This window comes from Hemitrygon akajei, chromosome 5 (assembly GCF_048418815.1).
Source record: "Hemitrygon akajei chromosome 5, sHemAka1.3, whole genome shotgun sequence".
NCBI lineage: Eukaryota > Metazoa > Chordata > Chondrichthyes > Myliobatiformes > Dasyatidae > Hemitrygon > Hemitrygon akajei.
The window spans coordinates 82,134,969-82,147,094 of NC_133128.1; the positions used below are offsets into that span (position 1 = coordinate 82,134,969).

At 42.3% G+C, this 12,126-nt stretch overlaps 1 protein-coding gene across 1 annotated transcript in view; it reads right to left on the reverse strand.

Annotated features, from left to right (window-relative positions):
* The window catches only part of wwc3 (WWC family member 3), a 246,468-nt gene that overhangs the window by 44,543 nt on the left and 189,799 nt on the right, over window positions 1–12,126 (reverse strand). Inside the window, exons 8-9 of the mRNA XM_073045887.1 lie at window positions 6,604–6,677; window positions 393–635 (exon numbers count right to left, since the gene is read on the reverse strand). Coding sequence (XP_072901988.1) covers window positions 393–635; window positions 6,604–6,677 — 317 coding nt within the window. The remainder of the gene's footprint in view (window positions 1–392; window positions 636–6,603; window positions 6,678–12,126) is intronic.

Sequence of the window (12,126 nt, forward strand, 5' to 3'; positions counted from 1 at the left end):
TCAAAATTAGTCCTGTTCCAGTTTAGAACACAAACCTGTCACATTCTTATCCGTCACTATCTTAAAACCAATAGAACTACGGTCACTAAAGCCAAAGTGCTCCATGATTGCCACTTCATATACATGACGATACGACAACCCAAACAGTCTCCCGCACACGTGGAAACCAGGAAGCAAGCCAACAACCTTTAATATCTCGAAACGGAGTGCACTGCATTGAATGATCCCCAATGAGAAAAGCGAGATGTTCAAGGCAGAAAGCATGCCAGAATATTAGAATGGCCATTCAACATCAGGTACCACTGCACAATTTAACGAAGGATATGCAGGTGCATAAGATTATATTTGCTGATTAAAACAACGCATTGCAAACAAACCAATGAAACACAAACCTTTCCGTCAGCTGCTGGCAGGGAACAGCTTGCGCACGATGGATGTCGTCCTCCAGCCGCTGGCGCTCGGCCTCAAGCCGAGCTAGTTCCTCGGGCAGGCGTTTCTGTTGGCTGATGAGCTGCAGCTCCTGGAGCAGGGCCTCCTTCTCCCTGATCAGCTGCAGCCGGTCCCAGTCTGCCTCGGCCCTTCCTGGCCACGTCTCGTTGTCCAGCTGAGCGAGTTGCAGCTGGATATTGGAAACTCTGAGAAGTGGGTGGGGTGAGAGAGAGGACAAATGCAATCACTACAACACCGCATACTGGGGACTGATTTATCCTGGTCGGTTCGGCATCGTGAAGCAATTCTGCAGGCTTCAGAGGCTGGGAACAACATACAGTACACTGGGATCAACAGAAGGGTAATTAACCTCTAACACGATCATTACCGTGTTACACCAGACCTTAATCCAGCAATGATTATATTATATCTAGTTCAGTCCTCCTCATAAGGTAGGTAATCCTGAAGTCTTGGAAAGGATTTAGCAGATGCAAATTAAAATATTTTATTTATACTGCTGTACAAAGTCAAGGCATGCTGCATTCAGTGTTGAATTTTAACAGAGAATAGGATAAGCATTTGAAGCTATGGTGAATTAGGGGCACTGGACTTGTTTTGGCTCTGAATTCTGCTGTGTTACTTCAGTCCAACGTCATTAACTTTGTACGGCCAGTAGATGGTGCCTACATTTGTTTTGGTTCTGGCAAATAATTCTCACCTTTATGCCAACACTAATCAGGACGATTTATTGTGTTTATCGCTTGAAACCTAATTAGCCTTCTCCGTAATTACATGGTCTTATTTGAATCCAAACATTGGCACATTATGTCAGGGCCACAAGATAAGTTGGAAAGGCTGGAGGTCGGAAACCAGTGCCAACTTTGTAGCAGATGTGCGCAGCAGAAACGTAACATGAGTGCCGAGATGTTGTCTATATGGCCATTTGCAAGGGGGAGATACAGATGATGGATCGAATGTGCTGAAGTCAAGAATATCTGAGACATCACCCTCAAGTGGAAAAGTCCCTCACACCCTCTGTTGTTTTCTCTTACTTCCTTGTAACATCGGAGGCCATTTGACTCATCAAATATATACTGGCTCTCAGAGCAATTCCATCCATCATATTGCCTCACGTATTTCCCTGTCACTTATTCTCTTTCAAATGAGAATCAACTATTTGCCCCCTTCTCCCTCCAAACTGGCCAATCCCCTCCCCCCCACCCCCCCCCCCACCCCGATTCCTCTACAGTCCAACCACCCACACAAGAGACAACAAACAACAGACAAACAACCGACCTACCAGTACAGCTTTAGGAGGAAACCAATACACCCAGAGGCAACACAGACAGTCACAGGGAGAACATGCAAATGTGGCACAGACGGAGCCAGGTTCACTCAGTAGCTTTGAGACAGCACTTACCACATTCAATGCAGCTGCATATAATGAATACACATCCACTAGGTGTGATGTTGTACAAAGACAGAATGAAGTTGGTACAAGAGAGAGTAAAGAGAAGATAGATAGATAGATAGATAGATAGATAGATAGATAGATAGATAGATAGATAGATAGATACTTTATTCATCCCCATGGGGAAATTCAACATTTTTTTTCCAATGTCCCATACACTTGTTGTAGCAAAAACTCATTACATACAATACTTAACTCAGTAATAATATGATATGCATCTAAATCACTAACTCAAAAAGCATTAATAATAGCTTTAAAAAAAAAGTTCTTAAGTCCTGGCAGTTGAATTGTAAAGCCTAATGGCATTGGGGAGTATTGACCTCTTCATCCTGTCTGAGGAGCATTGCATCGACAGTAACCTGTCGCTGAAACTGCTTCTCTGTCTCTGGATGGTGCTATGTAGAGGATGTTCAGAGTTATCCATAATTGACCGTAGCCTACTCAGCGCCCTTCGCTCAGCTACCGATGTTAAACTCTCCAGTACTTTGCCCACGACAGAGCCCGCCTTCCTTACCAGCTTATTAAGACGTGAGGCGTCCTTCTTCTTAATGCTTCCTCCCCAACACGCCACCACAAAGAAGAGGGCGTTCTCAACAACTGACCTTTACTGGTCACATGCACATCAAAACATACAGTGAAATGCATCGGCAACACAGCCCAAAAATGTGCTGGGGGCATCCTGCAAGTACTGCCAACATGGCATGCCCACAGTTTACTAACCCTAACCAGTACATCTTTTGGAATACGGGAGGAAACTGCAGCACCACAGGAAGCCCACACTGTCACAGAGAGAACGTACAAATTCCTTACAGACTGCGGTGGTAATGAATCCCAACCCTGTGATCACTGGTGCTGTAAAGTGCTACACTACTGTGCCCCCCCCCCCCACAACTTCACGTTGTGGCATCTTTCACAGCTTTATATTGCTTCAAACTGTCGTAGAATTGACAGGGGTGCTTCTTTTGGAATCGGTCGCATTTGTAAAGCAACAATATTCGGGTAACATTAAAAACTCCTGGGGATCCGATAAAGCATTTATTAAGGTCTGGAGTCAAAAAAATTATTCATTGATAAGCTGCATCTTTATTCTAACAATCCAACACATTGGCTTTTGAAATCCTCAAAAGCAAACTGCACCTACACCAAACCACACGCTGCAATTAACTTACTGCATTACAGCAGAGACGACACTTCAAAAGTTATGGGAAAAGAAAGCACATGATGGTGCCCCAAGATTGTGAACAGCACTGTTTAAATTAAAGTCTTCACCTGTATACTCCATTCACTTCCCAAATACTTTAAATAGTTGTCTGCTTTTATATTCTGTTTCATGTATCATCTTCATATTAAGTATTTTTAATTACAAAAATGACTTTATTCATAATAAAAAATACATACAAGGAAATAAACAGTGTAAGTACTGCCATCTTAAGAAAATTAAATTCCATACAAATAAACATCTATCACAACACAGTTAAGCTTTCAGAAGTTAATATGGCAAGCCTGTCAGGAAACCAATAATTGCTTCTCTCAGCTGAAGAGTTGCAGGAATTTTGTGAAAAAATTGGTACAATGCAGCAGACTCTCTCGCCCACTGAACGCTGGAACTAACTCGGAACTGATGCCAGCCATGGAGAGCTGAAGCAAGGGGAAAGAAACTGCACTGGTGAACACAAAGGTCCTTCGGTAATAACGACAAGCTGAGGAGAGGAATGCATGATAAATGAAGAATGCGACCACAAAGATAACAGTACGACAATGCCTGCAATACACATAACATCGAAACTTCCCTCCAGCACAATGCTGCATCCTTTCAAAGCAGTTATCTAAGCAAGAGAAAAAGCAGTCTGCCTTCTAACCCCACTGGGACCTTCACTAGAATGCCAACCCCTAACGTGGTAATTTGGTGAATTTTGCTGAGCAATGACTATCATTACTAGAAATCGGGATCAGTTTTTCACACTGTATGAAGCACAGTTTGGCTCTAATGGCAAGAGAGTTGGTCTACAAACCAAGCTTATGGAACACCATTTATATGTTGCTTTCTAGTTGAAATGATTTATTCTTTTCTGGGATTTGAATCCATTAGTACTTGGTGTCCCCACAGCTCAGCCCACACCAAATAGACAAGCACCAGGTTCCCATCACCAGCACAGTCATTCCACTCAGAATCAACCCATCGTAGCATGGCAGCAAGGAGAGCCAATCCCTCTCGCAATGCCAGTAAGTCAGATTTAATGAACATTGCCTGCGTGGAGTTTGCACATTATCCCCAGTTGTCCCCATGACTGCACTAGTTTCCTACCACACCTCAAAGGTATGCAGATTGGGTAGGTTAACGGATCAGTATAAAATTGCCCCTCCTGTAAGGTAGGCAGGAGAATCAGGAGGGAGTTGTTAAAAACATGGAGAGAATAAAAAGCGGGATGAATGCAGATTGGTGTAAACGTATCACTGATGGTCAGCATGACTCATTGAGTCGAAAGACCTGTTTCTGTGCTGCAAGACTCGGATTCTATTCAGCACTATTTCAGTAACAAATGAAAATCAAAATCCATCATCCCAAGTATCTTGCTTTTTGCTTTTTAAGCAGGTGTAGAAACTCACCAGGGCAGTACTGAGCCTTGCCAGCCTAGGAAACTCCTTTCTCTTCAAATCTACTTGGATAATGAATGATTCCCAAATCCAGCTCAGCTGGGATGGTCACAGGGTTCAACACCTTCAGCAACTCACCGCCATGACTCAGACCCAAATTTTGGTTACATCGAAAACAGACAGGCAGAAAGGTAGACTCTTGTTGTTGTATGAGTCAGTGCCTTCAGCAGACTACAGAAGAGACACTAATCATAAAAAAATGCCCCATAAACTAATATTAAATCAGACTTTTGAGAGGTGGCTTTGTAAAATATAGAAAGGTCACATCAATATCATCTCCCTAAACAAGCACCTAATCCAATGCTCAACTTTACTGCTGATGGGAAGACACTTTTCCAATATGTTTTGAACTGTTATTCCATAAATTCTACAGCACAAGTATACTGGCATTGTGAAATTCAATTTAGTTAATGTTTGTTTCAGTGTAATAAAAGCAAACCCTGAATCTATTCAAATGAAACACAACAGCCAGTTCTAGACTGTCTCAAGTTACCCCACAAAGTCTGACAGGACAGCTTGTGGCGTGATTCACTGCCATACACCTGACATAATTTCCATGTCATTGGACCAAAGATGAAGTCATACAGGAATCTCTGAATGTTGCAGATGAAACTATACTTTCATGTCTCTACAGTAGTTGTCCATAAGCACTCTGGGGTAAATTTGATTTTTAATTGCAGGAACCATGCAAATCCAAACCTAACTTTCCACACCACGGAAAACAATCTCTGATCACCACTCCCTCCTGTGGCCCAGACTCTGCCAAGTCATAGGCCCCTGACCTCTGACCTCAACCCCACCCTTAGGTACCTCCCCTCTGCCCATCCCTGAGCCCAGGTGATACTGTCAAACAACCAGTTCACCAACACTCACCATCTCCTGGCCTGAACCCCACTCAAGCTCCAGTCACAAACCGTCTTGCCAAACTCCAGAAACCTTTACCCAACAACACCAGCCTCTCTAAGAACCTCTTTCCCCTTGGCTAGTATCACTATGAGAAGGATCAAAGCCCTTTCACATGCTCTGGGACACTACTTAAACGTTGTAATGATCAGTGAAAGAGACAGTAGCTGTTGAAACACCACGGCTTGGCCAGTCTAGCACCACAATCTGGATGCATTGGCAACGACTACCCAGTGGCATCGAAGGGGCAGAATGAGTACTAAACGCACTTCATTGTTATCAACGATTAACCACACAGGTCTGGTGCCCCTCTCTAATGAACAACATGGCATATTTGTAGAGCATTTATTGCCCATCTCTAGTTACTGCAAAGGGCTGGAGGTGTTGGTTTTCCTTGAACCGTGGAAAATAAGTTTTGGAAAATCCTTATCTACTTCAGAGAACAGCTAAGAATCAACCATAACGGTGTGACACCAACCACGTGTAGGTCGGACCACCTTCCCAAATCTTCTTCACTGGATAATGTTAACCACATTACAATCACTTCCACAGGTACCTGAGGAAGGAACATGGGTAATATCCTGTATTAAAGGCAAAACAGATTCAATGGAAGTTTTGTACAGATTAACCCTCGCCTGTTTTCATAGATAGGAGCAGCAAGGAAACTACCTAAAATTAAGGTCCAGTGATACTGTGGAGTGAATTTTACTATTGAGCTACATTCCTGACGTGGTGCTTGTGTCCTGAAAGCAAGACTCCCAGGAATTGTGAAAAGCTTGATAAGCTCGAAACCAATATTCTGCATTGGTCCTTCACAAGCAACAGGGTGAAATGGTCATCTCTCTCTCTTTTGTCAGGGGTCCATCTAGAACAGGGTTCCCAACCGAGGGACCACAGACCCCACCGTTAATGGTAGGGATCTATGGCATTAATAAAAGGTTGGAAAACCCTGATATAGAATGCGGTGGAACTGAGCTCAGTGTACTAACTGCCTTGCATATCACTGCTCGGAACTAGAAAATCAGCAAATATGTGCCAATATCTTTGTTAAAAGTACAACTTAGTATGTTAAGTAAACACTAAGCATTGGGTAAGAATTGAGAGACAACAGGCAATTGTGCTGGAAGATATTTAATGTTACATACCTCTTCTTGGCTTCTTCATACTGCCAACTAAGTCGAACTTTGTCAGCTAGCTTGGATCTCCCACCACATGAAAACTGTAAAGGATACATAAATTTATCCAAGGTCAAGCATTGGTAAATCTAAGATCTAAAGTCAAAATGCCTGAATTTCATTAATTGTAACATCTGCCCTTCTGAAACCATTTAGCATTACTATCAAAACAAACATATGCATCCTTCTATAGTGTGCAAAGGTGATCAATATATCAATACACAAGAAACTGCACTCATTGTGTTAATGCCTTGGTCTCAAAGTCAAGCTGGGGTAGGTATATATAGTATTTTATATAAAACCGAGAGGATGAGCAACATTTGGGAAGGATGCTTTCCCTTCTTAAATGAACAGCAGGATTTGAAGACATCTAAACCAAATTACACAGTTATGTTTTAAATCGCAGCAAGAGGCGGAGAGGGAAGAGGTAAAAGAAGCTCGGAGAGAAGCTGTTTTTTTTTAAACTGATCACGGCAAAGAGGCTAGACTGCGTAAGCACGTGAAAGTTGGCCCGTGAAGCAGCGGGAGAGCTTAAAAAGCGAGCAGAGGCTGAGTACGAGCTTCACTCCAGGTGAGGTAAGGCCGGGTAAGCTCCTTTAATTAATCTAATTAGTTTAGGAGTAGGTAATGGAGGCAGCAGTTAGGGCAGATGCGTGCTCGGTTTGCAGTATGTGGAAAGTCAGGGCGAGCACTGTTGTCCCTGATGACTACACCTGCAAAAGGTGCTTCCAGCTGCAGCTCCTGACAAACAGTGTTAGGGAACTGGAGCTGGAGCTGGATGAACTTCGGATCATTCAGGAGGCAGAGGCAGAAATAGACAGGAGTTTAAGGGAGATAGTCACCCCTAGGAGTCAGGAGACAGGTAGTTGGGTGACTGTCAGGAAAGGGAAGAGGAGTAGACAGGAAGAGCAGAGCACCCCTGTGGCCATTCCCATCAACAGTAAGTATACCGTTTTGGATATTGTTGGTGGGGACGACCTACCAGGGACAAGTTGCAGTGGTTGCGTCTCTGGCACCGAGACTGGACCCTCAGCTCAGAAGGGAAGGAGGGAAAAGAGGAGAGCAGTAGTGATAGGGGGATTCGATAGTTAGGGGGACAGATAGGAGGTTGTGTGGAAGAGATCGAGAATCCCGGATGGTCTTTTGCCTTCCTGGTGCCAGGGTCTGTGATATCTCGGATTGAGTTCTCAATATTCTCAAGAGGGAGGGTGAGCAGCCGGATGTCGTGGTCCATGTAGGGACCAATGACGTGGGTAGGAAGAGTGAGGAGGTCCTGAAAGGTGAGTATAGGGAGCTAGGTGCCAAGTTAAAGGACAGGACCTCCAGGATAGCAATCTCAGGATTGCTACCAGTGCCATGTGCAGGTGGGTTTAGAAATAGTAAGATAGTGCAGATCAACACATGGCTGAAGACATGGTGCAGGAGGGAGGGCATCAGATTTATAGATAATTGGACAGTTTTCTAGGGAATGTGGGACCTGTTCCAGCGGGAGGGTTTACATCTGAACTGGAGGGGGACAAATATTCTCGCAGGTAGGTTTGCTAGAGAGGCTCCAGTGGATTTAAACTAGATACGAGGGGGGAGGGGAACCAGAGTGTAGGAACAGATGTATGGGAGAAGGAAGAAAAAGAAAGCAGTAAAGTTTTTTGTACTGTTAGAGATAAACAGAGAGGAAGAGGTGGAGAATTTCTTAAATGCATTTATTTTAATGGTAGGAGCACTGTAAGAAAGGTGGATGAGCTTAGAGCATGGATTGATACCTGGAAATATGATGTTGTAGCTATTAGTGAAACATGGTTGCAGGAGGGGTGTGATTGGCAACTAAATATTCCCGGATTTCGTTGCTTCAGGTGTGATAGAATCAGCAGGACAAGAGGGGGAGGTGTTGTGTTGCTTGTCAGAGAAAATATTACAGTGGTGCTCTGGGAGGATAGATTAGAGGACTCATCTAGGGAAGCTATTTGGGTGGAATTGAGGAATGGGAAAGGTGTAGTAAAGGTGTATTATAGACCACCTAATGGGGAGCGAGAATCGGAGGAGCAAATTTGCAAGGAGATAGCAGATATTTGTAGTAAGCACAGGGTTGTGATTGTGGGAGATTTTAATTTTCCACACATAGACTGGGAAGCCCATTCTGTAAAAGAGATGGATGGTTTGGAGTTTGTAAAATGTGTGCAGGATAGTTTTTTGCAGCAATACATAAAGGTACCGACTAGAGAAGGGGCAGTGTTGGATCTTCTGTCAGGAACTGAAATAGGTCAGGGTGATGGAGGTATGTGTTGGGGAGCACTTCGGGTCCAGTGATCACAATGCCATTAGTTTCAATATAACTATGGAGAAGGATAGGACTGGACCCAGGGTTGAGATTTTTGATTGGAGAAAGGCTAACTTTGAGGAGATGCAAAAGGATTTAGAAGGAGTGGATTGGGACAATTTGTTTTATGGAAAGGATGTAATAGAGAAATGGAGGTCGTTTAAAGGTGAAAGTTTGAGGGTACAGAATCTTTATGTTCCTGTTAGGTTGAAAGGAAAGGTTAAACGTTTGAGAGAGCCATGGTTTTCATGGGATATTGGAAACTTGGTTAGGAAAAAGAGAGATATCTACAATAAATATAGGCAGCATGGAGTAAATAAGGTGCTCGAGGAATATAAAGAATGTAAGAAGAATCTTAAGAAATTAGAAAAGCTAAAAGAAGATACGAGGTTGCTTTGGCAAGTAAGGTGAAAATAAGTCCAAAGGGTTTCTACAGTTATATTAATAGCAAAAGGATAGTGAGGGATAAAATTGGTCCCTTAGAGAATCAGAGTGGACAGCTATGAGTGGAGCCGAAAGAGATGGGGGAGATTTTGAACAATTTATTTTCTTCGGTATTCACTAAGGAGAAGGATATTGAATTGTGTAAGGTAAGGGAAACAAGTAGGGAAGTTATGGAAACCATGACGATTAAAAAGGAGGAAGTACTGGCGTTTTTAAGGAATATAAAAGTGGATAAATCTCCGGGTCCTGACAGGATATTCCCTAGGACCTTGAGGGAGGTTAGTGTAGAAATAGCAGGGGCTCTGACAGAAATATTTCAAATGTCATTAGAAACGGGGATGGTGCCGGAGGATTGGCGTATTGCTCATGTGGTTCCATTGTTTAAAAAGGGTTCTAAGAGTAAACCTAGCAATTATAGGCCTGTCAGTTTGACGTCAGTGGTGGATAAATTAATGGAAAGTATTCTTAGAGATGGTATATATAATTATCTAGATAGACAGGGTCTGATTAGGTACAGTCAACATGGATTTGTGCGTGGAAGGTCATGTTTGACAATTCTTATTGAATTTTTTGAAGAGGTTACGAGGAAAGTTGACGAGGGTAAAGCAGTGGATGTTGTCTATATGGACTTCAGTAAGGCCTTTGACAAGGTTCCACACGGAAGGTTAGTTAGGAAGGTTCAATCATTAGGTATTAATATTGAAGTAGTAAAATGGATTCAACAGTGGCTGGATGGGAGATGCCAGAGAGTAGTGGTGGATAACTGTTTGTCAGGTTGGAGGCCGGTGACTAGCGGTGTGCCTCAGGGATCTGTACTGGGTCCAATGTTGTTTGTCATATACATTAATGATCTGGATGATGGGGTAGTAAATTGGATTAGTAAGTATGCAGATGATACTAAGGTAGGTGGCGTTCTGGATAATGAAGTAGGTTTTCAAAGTTTGCAGAGAGATTTAAGCCAGTTAGAAGAGTGGGCTGAATGATGGCAGATGGAGTTTAATGCTGATAAGTGTGAGGTGCTACATTTTGATAGAAATAATCCAAATAGGACATACATGGTAAATGTTAGGGCATTGAAGAATGCAGTAGAACACAATGATCTAGGAATAATGGTGCATAGTTCCCTGAAGGTGGAATCTCATGTGGATAGGGTGGTGAAGAAAGCTTTTGGTATGTTGGCCTTTATAAATCAGAGAATTGAGTATAGGAGTTGGGATGTAATGTTAAAATTGTACAAGGCATTGGTAAGGCCAAATTTGGAATACTGTGTACAGTTCTGGTCACTGAATTATAGGAAAGATGTAAAAAAAAAATAGAGAGAGTACAGGGAAGATTTACTAGTATGTTACCTGGGTTTCAGCACCTAAGTTACAGGGAAAGGTTGAACAAGTTAGGTCTTTATTCTTTGGAGCGTAGAAGGTTGAGGGGGGACCTGATAGAAGTATTTAAAATTATGAGGGGGATAGATAGAGTTGACGTGGATAGGCTTTTTCCATTGAGAGTAAGGGAGATTTAAACAAGAGGACATGAGTTGAGAGTTAGGGGGCAAAAGTTTAAGGGTAACACGAGGGGGAATTTCTTTACTCAGAGAGTGGTAGCTGTGTGGAACGAGCTTCCAGTAGAAGTGGTAGAGGCAGGTTCGGTATTGTCATTTAAAGTAAAATTGGATAGGTATATGAACAGGAAAGGAATGGAGGGTTATGGGCTGAGTGCAGGTCAGTGGGACTAGGTGAGAGTAAACATTCAGCATGAACAAGAATGGCTTGTTTTTGTGCTATAATTGTTATATGGTTTGTTATATAAGTAGTGTGAAAAAGATCAATTATATTTTATCCATCAGTTGCATATAGTCAACTATAGATACAGCTATGGATTGTCAATCATTTACCCAGGCTGGGAGCAATTCTTTTCCCGTTTAGGTAAATTGGACAAATCTTGCCCACTGACTGCCTAAATTCCAGGATATTATCAGGGGTGGAGAATTAATGGTCAATGACTCAAGTATTATACTGATGAAAATAATTATTATATCAGAACTCAGCACGAGTTGGTACAAGGCAAACAAGAAGCAGAGAAATAAAACAACATAAAAATCAATCACCAGTATAAAATACACATCTTCAACATATCATGCCATCTTTCAAATAGACTAAATTGTTCCTAAAAATTGGCTTCTAGTTTGATGATCAATAACAATTTGAGTGAATAAATTACCATTACATCGAAACTCGAGTACAGTAATTGAATAGGATTGATCAAGCAACACACACCACTGTTAAGTCACGAGTCTCTTCTAATCTTCAGTTGCATTCCCTTGTGCAACAGGTCTCTTCAATGCTTTCTTGCCCTTCCTCAGCTTCTTGTTCTATTTTTCAGGACCATGTGAAATGACCGACCCATTTCCCTTCATGGACAGCTATCCAAGCCTTCATATTTCTCAAATAAATTGAGTCTGTGCTATTCGAGACTTATGATCCAGATGTGCAATATGGCAGTTTAGACAATGTATTTCCTGGCATTACCTATAACTAACTTATGCAATTGCTGATATCAAGACAGCAACTTTTCTATATGTGCAAACATGAGAAAGTGTAGACCTTACAACTTGGAGAAATGATACAGTGGGTAAATTTGCCAAATGCATCTTACAGCAAAGAGCAAGAGTACCAGAAAGTGCCAATTAAATTAGCCCTTGAACTTCCCCTACCATTTAACATTTGACTGTTTAACTATTT